This window comes from Lineus longissimus, chromosome 19, assembly GCF_910592395.1.
Source record: "Lineus longissimus chromosome 19, tnLinLong1.2, whole genome shotgun sequence".
NCBI classification, from domain to species: Eukaryota; Metazoa; Nemertea; class Pilidiophora; order Heteronemertea; family Lineidae; genus Lineus; species Lineus longissimus.
The window spans coordinates 9,876,664-9,890,734 of NC_088326.1; the positions used below are offsets into that span (position 1 = coordinate 9,876,664).

Below are 14,071 nucleotides of genomic sequence, written 5' to 3' on the forward strand. Positions count from 1 at the left end.
TAGAATTTCTCATTAAGTTCGAAAACAGAACACTCGCACCTGACCAATTCAAGCAGTCGTATCGACGACCTCTCTTCTCCATCGACGTATCGACGTGACTCGATATTCTGATCTTAATTTAATTTTTGATATGCGAGTTTCTTTTTCCTCGTCCAAGCCTACATGTACATGTACATGTGTGTGCATTTATTCCTTCGGTGTGTGATCTCCTGCTGGTGTGGTCACGCTCTGCAGCCGACTCCAGTGTATATTTTTGCCATTAACTCTATCAATATCGGATGAATATGGACACGAGACCAGGTGCAACTGCCACTCGAGCGACATTTTTATTCCTTTGGCCGGTAGGCGACTTTTTTTGAATGTCATATCGGAGCAAGACCGATATCAGCAGAAAACCGTCATGAATAACTGGATCGGAGCGGTTCCGATCACTGGGCTGTATGCCAAAGCTCTTTGCTGAGGCTAAACCAAGTGCAAGACCAAGAATATTCAAATGTATTCATAGTACCAATAGTATCAATCATCACTTCGGTTCTGTTTAAAGTGTACATTTAATGTACGTACGTGCAGAGTTTTATAGTCTTTGACCCCTTTCCCCACTGATCGATCGAAGCATCAAATTGGCCAATCTGATGGCTGATAGTCAGCCTTGTTTGAAAAATTGCTTCCAAAATTAAATATCGGGCATCCTAAATGTACTACCGGGACCTGTGTCAGTGACTTAGACATAAGTCGGTGGTGATATGCCCGTCGGTTAGGCAAAAACCGTGCTCAACACAAACACATGTTTCTTGAAATTTCTTGTAAGAATTAACATTCAAAAGCGAAACATTTATTTTGTCTACCCGATACAAGCCGTTCTTAGATCGATATGATTATTCGTAAAATCGATTGATCCATAAAATCTATTGCATTATTTTTCGTGCGTTTTTGTTTAACTGATCGATACATGTGGTCCATTGAATGATTAAAAATACATTGATGCTTCACATTCAATCAGTTTGGAGCAACGGTGACAAATAGCGTCGATAGCATGGGTCAGTGGTGCCACCTTTGAAAGACGTAAAGTGTAAAGGCAAGTGCACGCACAAAATATGTACTCTTAATTTATAATTTGTTTGATACAGGACAAACCTGCAGTGTATTTCTCTCTATCTGTGTTGCAATTCGTGTTTGAAGAACCATATTACAAGGTATGAACACAACGTCAGAGGCGGATGACTCCAACAACACTATTTCTTTAACTACGTGTATATTGCAGATTTTCCTTGACAGGTTGGACATGTTCGATTCCACTGCCCGATTCTCCGCAATCTTGGAATTTTATTCTTCAGTGTGGCTATGTTTCAGTTAAAAACCTACCGCTCATGTTAATAGCATTCCGCGATGATGAGGTCACTGAAGCTGCTGCCCTCTATTACTCCATCGCTGAATTACAGGCAATGTCGGACAAACATGCGGTTTCGTAATGGATTCAGGCTTTCTAACTAGGGCAGTTAGATTCAATCTGGCACATGTCCGAGTGTTGGAAATACTACATAATTGTTCTGAATATTTCTCTCTCTGACTCTATGGTATCATTCATGCTAAAAACAATGCAGGGTCAAAGATAACTGACTTTGAAAAAAGCTCAAATGTGTAGAAATAAGTGTCGATGTCCGACTGTCACGTGACTAAAACGTCATCAATATCTTATTCAAATGACCTTGTGAGCTATAAATAGTAACTTCGTGGAATGCTATTTGGTGACTGCACTCCAAAAACATTCATTTATGAGTTGGTCGTTAGATCATAGGACAGGTGTTATATATAATTGCAGTTTTTTGTGAAAATTTCTACGTAATCATGACGATGTTTAATTCTATAGTTCGATTGTTGTCCAATTTCAAAAAGGTAAATTATTTAAACCACAAAAATAATCGGTGTATGAACGTCCACTAGACAAGTATGCTGTTTTTGCTGCTCTTCTTTGTTTTCTGTGCAAAGACCAGTACTGGAAAATGGGCCAACCGTAAGTTATGTCGAATATTAACCCGGTGGGTACGTGTGGCAAGACTGGCTAACCACAGAGCTCAGAAGCTGACCCTATTGTCTAGTTTGCCCATAGCTCGCGTAACATCTGTCGTATCGACTCAAAACCAAGTGCGCATGCATTTGAAAGAATCAAAACGAGCTCGTTTTTTCAACCTAGATGTAGTTGTCTCACCTATAAACATGAAAAAATGAAGTAAAAAAATACCATCAAAATGATTGAGAATTACCACTCTGATAGGTAAACAACTAATTTCACAGTCGGTGCAACCATATTTGATCTCGCATGGTCTTCCCTAACGATACACGGACATAGTCCAGATATGTAGTTGTTTTACGATCCTCAACGATAAGATTAGCCGCAAACAGTTTGCCTGCCAAAATAGTTTTCAACTTAAAAATGACGATGTTTAATTCTACAGTTCAATCGTTGTCCAATTTCGAAAAAGTAAGTTATTTGAACCACAAGAATAATCGGAGTATAATTAACGTCCACCAGACAAGTATGCTGTTTTGCTGCTCTTCTTTGTTTTCTGTGCAATGACCAGTACTGTTTTAAAAAGGGGCGAACCGTACGTAAGTTGTGTCGAATATTGAATATCATTACAGATCTGCTCTCTGTTCCCGCTGGCTATACACATCGCAGGGGTGACTGTCATGGGAATGATTTTTACACCGTCAATCGTCATGGTTTGTCGTTTATCCTGTGCATTGCTATGTGTAACAAATACCCAAAATGTCGTGCATTTCAATATAAACCTAACAGCGGATGCGGAGTGAAATTGAAGTCCTGTGATATTGTCACGCTGCCTGACAGTCCATATCACAATATGTTTAAACGAATAGGTAAGGTCTTGATATAATTATATGTAAACAAGAAAATTCAGTCTGACATATTCTGATAATGTGACATGTTCTGATAATGTCATACTGACGGTTTATTGTAAAGTCTGCCGGGATAAAACATCATTTGACCTCGTTTTCCACAGCATGATGTGAGATTAAACGCTATTGTTGTGATCAGATTTATATCGATCCGTTGATTAATGTCGTATTTACATATCAAATGACATATGCTGTCACTACTTCTACTACTACTAATAGTAGACACTATTCTGACATCAATCTAAATGACGTCAGAATAATGTCAGAACGACAATCCAAGAAAGTGTATATCAAATCTTTGATGGGGGAGGGGGTCCACTCTATACCTTCCAATGGTGACGATGCCATTTTGACATCGTTCAAGCCCATGTTATCAGCCGTCATTTGGAAAGTAATAAAGTCCGATTGAAATAAAGCCCAAACATATAGCTGGTCTTCGTAACGTTCTGTTTTGTTTAACGCAGATATGTCCAACCGAGCGATATTCGTGGTCAAAAGGACGCCACCTACCGGCAAAATTATAAAAACAACTAATACCACGCCTCCTGTCAGCGGTTTTGACTGTGCATTTCACTGTTTTAGGCGCTTTGATTGTAGCGCATTTGTACGTGACGTCACAATTAAGAAATGTTACCTCCTCGACATATTTAAATATACTGAAGTCTTACGTACTGCTACGTTTGGGGATAACGACTTAGGCCTACGGCGTCTGACATTGTGAATGTAGCCGTGTGAGGTGATGAAGGAAACTAAGACTTTGCGAAGTGGGAGCATACGGCGATGAAAGCAAGTGTCTCTGGGAGAGTAGTTCCAAGTCCGTTCGCTAGGGCAGTATGTTAACTAGTGCACTGGGTAACATGTCCATACATAATTCCCAGGACGTAATGGCTGATCGAAGTAGTGTCAAACAGTGACAGCGGAAGGTCAGCCTGAAATAATATACATATATTCAACTCCTTGTAATATATGCAGTCTTTTACAAAATTCATTAGTCAAGATCAACTAGTTTGGTAGTTCCTATCGCTCGAACTGAGAAATAAGTAAATATTAACCATTAATTAGCTGTTTCCCCTAAAAAGGTAGTATTTGAACCATGTGAAAAATACCATCAAAATGGTAAGAATTACTATTTTGATAGGTAAACAACTAATTTTGGTCATTCTTAAAACGATATAACGATATCGTCAAGGACGTCCGTGATACCGTTTTTTTTACGATCATCATGCGATAAGGTCAAAGGCAAACATTTTACACAACACTCTAGGCAATACGTTCCATTTCGACTCGTTATGCTCCTCGGCATATAGAATTTCTCATTAAGTTCGAAAACAGAACCCTCTCACCTGACCATTTCAAGCAGTCGTATCGACGTGACTCGATATTCTTATCTTGATTTAATTTTTGATATGCGAGTTTCTTTTTTCCTCATCCAAGCCTACATGCACATGTACTTGTGTGTGCATTTATTCCTTCGGTGTGTGATCTCGTGCTGGTGTGGTCAAGCTCTGCAGCCGACTCCAGTGTATATTTTTACCATTAACTCGGTCAATATCGGTTGTATATGGAAACGAGACCAGGTGCAACCGCCACTCGAGCGACATTTTTATTCCTTTTGCCGGTAGGCGACTTTTTTTTAATGACACATCGCAGCAAGACCGATATCAGCAGAAAGTCGTCAAGAATAACTGGATCGGAGAGGTTTTCCGGTTGTATAGTTTTAATAGTTCCTCAAGGAAGGTCAACCGCAAATATTGTGCAACACTCTAGGCAATACGTACCATTTCGACTCGTTATGCTCCTCAACATAGAATTTCTCATGAAGTCCGAAAGTAGAACCAACTTACCTCAAATTTTCAATCCGTCGTATGTCGTCCGTTACCCTATCTTCTTAATTATATTTGATTTTAGGTTTCCTCTTCCAAACCTACCTGTGCGTGCGTTGTAATCGTCAACCTGCGATCCGTTGTGTATATTCGGGGCTACCGGCATGACGCATCACCAAGGGAGATGTTATGACGAGGAGTTTCTGAAAATCTGAATCTGAAACTTCTCGATTCGAGATAGACAAATAGAGATTTTAAACTCTATAATTTACGAATATTTAGCGATTTTATATGATTATCATTATCAACTTTAATAACTTTGATTTTATAGTAGGAAGGTTTACTTAGATTTTATAACTTACCAACACAGCTAAAACCATCTTGCTCGTAGCCAGTTGTACATAGACAGGTGAATGACCCATTTGTGTTGGCGCAGAAAGAGTTTACGATGGAGGTACAATTGTGGTGTCCTGTTGCACACTCATCGACATCAGTACAACTGGTCTTTGCATCGCCCTGATAGCCTGTTTTACACTTGCAAGTGAAGGAACCCTCTGTGTTGGTACATTCAGCGTTTGTATCGCATCTGCGCGTGCTTGTATTGCATTCGTTTATATCTGAAGAAGACAAAGATAGACAGATTTTTAAGTGTTTATTATCAGCAATATACCTCATCAGCTCGGCGTCATCTATGCACGTTATCATCAGCTTCTTATTGACCTGTTTTCACCAAAACAAAGTATTTTTGTCAGTGTCTTCAATGACGATAGTTCAAAACTGCTACAATAGCAAGTTGAATAGCAGGCCCGACCTTGGTTGCAAAGGCAAGTCGTATGTACCTTAGCTTTCGAAATGATATCATTTCATCATCCAAGGACCAAAGCGATTTGGATGAATTCTGTGATTTAAACAATTGATTGACAAACTGATTGACTAAAGAAATTATACGGAAACGAATTGGGCAATATGTAGGCCAAAGCAGAGGCGAGGCCAAGGTCTTGGCCAACATTTTAGTTCCACTCGAGAAGATTTGGTGAGACAATCAATACCGACAGTGAGATATCAATTTCTATTCTAAAACGTCTCAAATTTAACAATGAATATTGTGATTTTGAATGCTTTTTGTCTGCTTCCATATTTGACACCAACCTAAGCGGTTTTGGTTGCCTAAAGCTTGCATCACACTAGCCGCCAACTTCGGCGTTCATAGGCGTTTTTTTGCCGCAAGAGTCCCGAACGCCTGAAAAATCCCTAGTCAGCTACGAACGGCGTCGGCGAACGCGGCTTGACGCCACTTGCCTCAACTAAACGCCAAATATCTAACATGCTTGATTTTTAAGACGCGTGTCGCCGCGCTTGAACGCAAGAAGAAGCCAGGTGTGCTCCGGATGGCCGCCTGACTTGGCGTCGGCGGCGAGGCTATGGCCAATCAGCTTGCGTCTTGATGTCACATGATTTTAAAATGGCAGCCTAAAGTGGCGGAAAAGACGCTACTGTAGGCCATTTCTGGCCAGGTGTGCTCTGACCGGGATCCACTGGCCGCCAACTATGGCGTCGAGAGGCGTCAGCCGAACGCTTCTTGTCGCCAAAGTTTGCGGCTAGTGTGCTGCAGGCTTAACCATTACCGTTGAATTCAAAACGAGGCTTCTATATATAGGCGCATAGTGCAATTACGAAGCTCAGTTAATTCTTGACCAGTGCTTTTGAAATCATGGCTCGGCATACAATCCGTTTTGCCATTAGAGGAGGAATTTGTAGCAGCTAAGATATCAGTTGAGCTCCGATTCAACATGTAAAATAATAGTGGAAACTACTCCAACAATTGTAAGTTAGTTATTTCAATCAACTTTCCTTCGCACGCCATCCCCTTTTGCCTATAACCATCTGTACATGGACAAGTATAGGACCCAATGTTGTTGGTGCAGACGGAGTTGGCGATGGAGCTACAGTTGTGCACCCTCGTCGCACACTCATCAACATCGCTGCATGTTGTACCCGTCCCTCTGAAGCCATCCTTACAGGTGCAAGTGAAAGACATCTTCGTATTGGTACAGGTGGCATTTGCATCACAGTTGTGGGCGTTTGTGGTGCTCTCGTTTATATCTATTAGAGATTTTCAGAAAGTTAAAGACCTGATGAGCTGAAACGCTTACCAATATTGGCGAGACGGCGATCTCGTATTGTATGTAAACATCAATAACAAGTTTCTGAAAATCTGAATCTAAAACTTCTCGTTTCGAGATAAACATATAGAGATTTTAAACTCTATTATTTACGAATATTTAGCGATTTTATATGATTATGATTATCATCTTTTTTAACTTTGATTTTATAACTTACCAACACAGCTAAAAACACCTTTCTCGTAGCCAGTTTTACATGGACATGTGAATGACCCATTTGTGTTGGCGCAGACAGAGTTGACGATGGAGGTACAATTGTGGTGTCCTGTTGCACACTCATCGACATCAGTACAACTGGTCTTTGCATCGCCCTGATAGCCTGTTTTACACTTGCAAGTGAAGGAACCCTCTGTGTTGGTACATTCAGCGTTTGTATCGCATCTGCGCGTGCTTGTATTGCATTCGTTTATATCTGAAGAAGACAAAGATAGACAGATTTTTAAGTGTTTATTATCAGCAATATACCTCATCAGCTCGGCGTCATTTATGCACGTTATCATCAGCTTCTTATTGACCTGTTTTCACCAAAACAAAGTATTTTTGTCAGTGTCTTCAATGACGACAGTTCAAAACTGCTACAATAGCAAGTTGAATAGCAGGCCCGACCTTGGTTGCAAAGGCAAGTCGTATGTACCTTAGCTTTCGAAATGATATCATTTCATTATCCAAGGACCAAAGCGATTTGGATGAATTCTGTGATTTAAACAATTGATTGACAAACTGATTGACTAAAGAAATTATACGGAAACGAATTGGGCAATATGTAGGCCAAAGCAGAGGCGAGGCCAAGGTCATCTATTCTAAAACGTCTCAAATTTAACAATGAATATTGTGATTTTGAATGCTTTGTGTCTGCTTCCATATTTGACACCAACCTAAGCGGTTTTGGTTGCCTAAAGCTTGCAGCACACTAGCCGCCAACATCGGCGTTCACAGGCGTTTTTTGCCGCTAGAGTCCTGAACGCCTGAAAAATCCCTAGTCAGCTTCGAACGGCGTCGGCGAATGCGGATTGACGCCACTTGCCGCAACTAAACGCCAAATATCTAACATGTTTGATTTTCAAGACGCGTGTCGCCGCGCTTGAACGCAAGAAGAAGCCAGGTGTGCTCCGGGTGGCCGCCTGACTTGGCGTCGGCGGCGAGGCTATGGCCAATCAGCTTGCGTCTTGATGTCACATGATTTCAAAATGGCAGCCTAAAGTGGCGGAAAAGACGCTACTGGACGCCAATTCCGGGCAGGTGTGCTCTGACCGAGATCCACTGGCCGCCAACTATGGCGTCGAGAGGCGTCAGCCGAACGCTTCTTGTCGCCAAAGTTGGCGGCTAGTGTGCTGCAGGCTTGACCATTACCGTTGAATTCAAAACGAGGCTTCGATATATAGGCGCATAGTGCAATTACGAAGCTCAGTTAATTCTTGACCAGTGTTTTTGAAATCATGGCTCGGCATACAATCCGTTGTGCCATTAGAGAAGGAATTTGTAGCAGCTAAGATATCAGTTGAGCTCCGATTCAACATGTAAAATAATAGTGGAAACTGATCCAACAAGTGTAAGTTAGTTATTTCAATCAACTTACCTTCGCACGCCATCCCCTTTTGCCTATAACCATCTGTACATGGACAAGTATAGGACCCAATGTTGTTGGTGCAGACGGAGTTGGCGATGAAGATACAGTTGTGCACCCTCGTCGCACACTCATCAACATCGCTGCATGTTGTACCCGTCCCTCTGAAGCCATCCTTACAGGTGCAAGTGAAAGACATCTTCGTATTGGTACAGGTGGCATTTGCATCGCAGTTGTGGACGTTTGTGGTGCACTCGTTTATATCTATTAGAGATTTTCAGAAAGTTAAAGACCTGGGACCTGTTTCATAAATTTTAATGGGCGCTTGGTGGGTGAACCGTAGATTCACCTGCTAAAGGAAGGGCAGGCTAAAGGTACCTTCAAGCCAGTTTGTGAAACGCTCTGATTTTGTTCCTTTAAATTTTAAATAACTCCTTCCTTTATGGTTCCTTAAAGGAACTCCTTTAAAAAGTTTTATGAAACAGGCCCCTGATGAGCTGAAACGCTTACCAATATTGGCGAGACGGCGATCTCGTATTGTATGTAAACATCAATAACAATATAATCGAGAAACAGTTTTCAACAAGCGATCAAGTAATAGCTTCATCACACAGTAGAACCTCCCTAATTAGGGGACACCTCTTTTTCAAGGACAATCGCCCTACAGAGGACACTAATTTGTTGTTGCCATTCCATTTGACCCCTCTAATCAGGCCGCCTCTCTAAGGACAGCACTTCTCAGCCCCGAGGATGTCCCTATCAGTATTTGGTTTCATAATTCGGCAATTGAGCTTCCCGTTTAGGGTGTTCTTTTCAGTCAACACAAATATGCACCCCTGGAGGTTTTCCAGGTAAAGAAAAAAATATGTATCAGCTTTTTGAGCTAATAAACAAACCTTAAGTTGTTTTTTCAATCCCTGAAAAAAAGCCCTACCATGTCTATACGGGATGCATGTTTGTGTAGGCTGAAACACTAGGCTTGCGTGCTTGATGAGTTGTACGAACCTTTCTTGCATATGTATGGATACTCGGAAGTACAATCTTTATCCCACCACTGCCACGGGTTACGCCTCTCTTGCCTCATTCGGACACACTCCTCGTGCTCTTCATTGAAATCTACTTCTGTATCAGTGATCTTGAAATCCACTGGCGTATCGTCCGTCCACTCTAGATTCTTGCCGGCTGGGTCTTTCAGACCGATCCAAGCGTCCTGTGCACCGCATCTGAATTACAAAGCGAACATAGACTATGACGTCAGGGTTAGCCTTTAAAGTGGCAAGTAACACCCGCTACACAGAATTGGTCAATTGTGGCGTATTTAGTTTTTCGTGATAGCGCATCGATCCAAAGTGAAGCCCATTGTTTATCAGTACTGGGGGTGAGAAAATTCCAGCCATGAAATTCCTGGTCGGGGAAAAAAGAAAACAGAGACCGTGGCAAAAGAGAGTTGGCAGGTAGGGATGGAAAGGCTTCATACCATCCTCGGCTCCGATTCGCACTGGTAAGGGTGAGTGGATGGGTGGGCGGGGAAAACTTTCCGTTCTATCCTCCCGTTCTACCCGCGGCTAATACATGCTGCTAGTAATGTTGCCGAAGGATAACATGATGATGTTGGGTAGCTAGGGGCAGCTACCCTTTCATTCTAATATTAGAGGGGTTACTGGAGATGAGATTTGGGTTACTCTGAAACGATGTAGACGTAGTCCATTTGATACCATTATACCATTTAACGTCGCCATATTGAAAAATCAGTCCGCGTCACCACCAAATGGTGCTTGAGAAGAGGTCGAGCAGGTGGCAGCCTAGTGAATTGGCCAACATAATTCTACTAATGATAATTGATTCAATTAATAATTTCAACATTTGTACGATTTTTTTTTCCATGTTTCGAATTGATATAGCTCGGTGACATGATAGAGTATGTTTGTAACTGACTCTAAAGCTTGAATGACTTGAATTTGCAAAAGAAAAAAAAGGTAGAATCGGGTTTAAAAGAAGTAGTTTTTGGCGTCAAAGACGTAACTTATGGTGGATTTACACTGACGTTGGAGAAAATTCTTTCAAGAATCGATTCAAAGTTGGAAGTGCTTTTCCTACACAAAGACCACGAGAAAGCAAGTGACGTCACAAATTCAGACACGAATATTTCACTTCGGATGTAAAGGCATTTGAGTTTCGTTTACGAAGTGCTTTCTCCAGTGAAAGCGACGAAATGAGACAGCTGCCGGTGTATATGAGTTTGAAATGTCCTAGCAAGGATAGAATGACCATAAAAAAGGATTATTTTATGCGCTTTGATAATTGAACTCGTGACGGCCATGGGCATTTATTTCATTCCTACACGGGTAGTCAACTGGAAAGCAAGTTAGTTTGCTAAGGTTCGCACGGCACACTACCGCTAGTGCATGATCGATACAGCTTCAACAATAAATAAAAAAGTCGGTGTTCTGAGACAAAACGTGTTACATGTTTGTCCGAGATAAAGATGAGAAAAAAAATTATGTTAATTTGGTAAAAAGTATAAAATGTCTGGCTTCCTTATTTGCCAATCATCGTAGTTTCGTGATTAACATGTTATTATGTATGTTTATTCGTACAAAGTACAATACATACATGCTAATACACAAAATGCACGGTGAAAACGCAGTGCGTTGACAGCAATTATAGAGCCACAATTATTTACAATAAATTCAAATTTCTAGCTAGCTATGAACAGGTAAATTAATGAAAAGATATAAATTTTAGCACATTCCACATGAGGCACTCCGGCGGTAGACTCCCATCAACCGAGGAAGTCACCTAAGATGTACATAGATATTCCAATATCTCATTTATCTCCTCGATTGCTAGGAATCCACCACCCGAATCCCTCGTGTGGAGGAACTCCTGAATCTGAACGGCCAAGTTTGACGACGGCACAATACATGGTAAAAATGTCCTTCTAACCAGATCCCTTCTAGATATTAAATGGCTTGCACAGATAAAAATCAGGGCTCTCCCACAGACGATCCACTTCCCGCAAATACCATCTGGGTGCAAAATTTCAGAAAAACATTTGAAGATACATGGAGTTATGGACAAAGTTGATAAGACGCCTTTCAAGAGTAATCGTGATGTCATAATCATTAATAACTTACTCTTCAAGTATTGTAGCAACCAAGTCAAATTCCTCCTGGTTATGTAAACTTGCCAAATTGCCTTCGTTTTGAACGCATGAACTCTCAGCATTGGCAAAGTCCTTAGTTTCTCTTTCGTAGCGAAAGAAGGCCTCATTTGCCTTTCTCTGTACCCAATTTCCTTCTGGGCATGCGCACCATACACCTGAAATCGGCAGAGATTTGAATAACACCAAACGTTTTTTCCTTCCTCATAGATAGCTAAATTAGGAAGCTTTAAAGTCCTATGTCGTTCGTAAAAAAATTGAATTTGTAATTGAATGTGAATACTTTCAATTGCGTTCATACACTGAATATAATTTTCAGCATTGCCTTTGTGTAAACAGATATACATGTTCAAATACTATAAATATCAATTTTCAAGAAATTTGAATTCATAATTACCGCACTACGGCATTGTGTATTAGTGGATTTCTATTTAACTGGACCACAAGTAATTACGAACGGCGTATCCTTTTAAACGCCAAGCAAAGGAACGATTTCAATCGCTGCGACGATAATCGCTCGTTTGCAGTGGTTATTACGGGTCTCAGTGACAAGAGGGCTAACGCTGAGTCAAAGATTACCGGTGTTACCCGCATAGAAGGTGCCTGTGAAGATTCTTTATAACAAAGGTCGTGACTGGACAGACCTCTCATCCCTGCTTGGGTACCACAAGTGAATGTTCTCTTGGAGCATAGTCAGCCTTGTGCATAATTGTATTGTGCCATTTTAACCTTTGGTGGTACCATTATAGGGAGGATTATATCATTAGGGAATAGTTCCCACAAAAAATGTGCTAATGAAATCGTTGCTTTTGTCAATTCTCTCTTTGGGCAGGTAGGGACAGGGGAGGGATGAATGAACCTCAGTCAGAGGGCCTAATAAAACGCATTATGTCTTTAATAACGGAGAAAATGATGGGATACTACACATGCGACGGCATGATGTTAAACAAGGGTGTTGTCCTCCTGGCCAGGTAAATCCCACGCCCAAGTTGTCCCGACAAATAAAATGAATGCCATTTTGGGGATATTGCATACTCACCGTTCCACAGTAGTAGAAACCAGTAACTCATCCGCACGATTCCCATCTTCGTTTGACTTGCAAAAACACTTTGAAATGAAACCCCCATCTTTGCAGAAGAACAGACGTGAGTTCCTCAAACTGTCAGACTTCCAATATGAATGACATAACTGGTCGAAACACTCGATAAAATAATCAGAATCTTTAGTTAAGAATCTTACAATTTTGAAGATTTTTGATCCGTTTATAGAGGTGTACACCAAACCGAATAAACCATTTACAAACCCCTGATAAGTAAATAAAGTGATTTATTTACACTTTCAATTGCTGCCGCTTGTATCTCTCGTTGTCTGACAATAACAACTAAATGAACTACTGATCTGTTTTATTGCGTTGACTGTTCAAAAGGTGGCTACTGACCAGGCATTGCATTTTCATGCTTTAAGCGCATGCGCAAACTCGAAATCGAATATTAGGTTTGTTGTCGTCAGGCGAACAAAGAGTCCATGAAATCATCCTAAAATATTTACCTGATATGTAATATTTGTCTAATGATATATGATTAATGCTCTCTGAAAATTATCACGCTAATTATTAACGGTGGATAATGCATACAGATTATTAACGAAATGGTTTGAAGCTTATATGTTTCTATTTACAATTACAATACGAGACAATGTAATATTTCGAAATAGTATGATATTCCGCAATTGGCCAACTGAGACAAGACCACAATTGATTTTTTAAGCCTTTTAGCAGTTAAATTGTCAATGTTTGACCGCGACGCATCAAATACTGCGTGGGGTTGTGAATCTGAAATTTAGATTATGTTATTCCGGACAGTCGGGCAAGTCAATGGTGAAAAATAAACTGGTAGTTCACCACGGAAATTTTTTGATAATCGACAAATTAGACAGACTGATATTTCCACTCTTTTCAGCCAACTGGTAGAAAAAACTCAAAACACGTCCCCTATTACCCAATTAGCAAAATTCGAAATTAATTTTTTCATCAAATAATTTCTTTATATCTGTTGACTTGCCACAGCAAATATTTTTTCAATACCTCTCCAAATATGTACTTGAGAGTTAAAAACATGCACTCGTCTAATTGATAGGCCTCGACCCTCCAACCTATGAATATTCGTTAGTGGTCTTGTCTCAACTTCTCCGTCCTTCTCCAATGCAGCCATAATATTCAAGCAACGTTTCTCTGCCAGTATTGGCTTCTATTGCACGCGTATTGCATGTATAATGCACGCAAATGTACGCTGTAAGAATGCTCGAACAAAATGCCTGTATGTGTGGCGATTTACTGAAGATCTTCGAGTCTGTAACCGTGTTGAATATTGTGATGTTATAGTTTACATTGTTACAACAACCACAACCTAGTATTGGTCTACCT

The 14,071-nt window shown here is 40.7% G+C and overlaps 1 protein-coding gene across 3 annotated transcripts; it reads right to left on the bottom strand.

Moving 5' to 3' along the window:
• Positions 1-2,532: 2,532 nt before the first annotated feature.
• LOC135502701 (latent-transforming growth factor beta-binding protein 2-like) lies at positions 2,533-13,279 on the bottom strand. Of its 3 annotated transcripts, XM_064795658.1 has the most exons (7): positions 12,689-13,279; positions 11,624-11,807; positions 9,492-9,709; positions 8,499-8,750; positions 7,080-7,334; positions 5,102-5,356; positions 2,533-3,845 (listed from the first exon to the last, which is right to left on the bottom strand). In XM_064795658.1, exons 1-7 carry the CDS (start codon positions 12,774-12,776, stop codon positions 3,841-3,843), a joined length of 1,257 nt encoding a protein of 418 aa, XP_064651728.1. In that variant the 5' UTR covers positions 12,777-13,279; the 3' UTR covers positions 2,533-3,840. The 3 variants fall into 3 exon arrangements, with proteins under 3 accessions (XP_064651728.1, XP_064651727.1, XP_064651726.1); XM_064795657.1 differs by lacking the exon at positions 2,533-3,845 and having other exon boundaries at positions 4,549-5,356; XM_064795656.1 differs by lacking the exons at positions 2,533-3,845; positions 5,102-5,356 and adding an exon at positions 6,067-6,842.
• Positions 13,280-14,071: the final 792 nt, after the last annotated feature.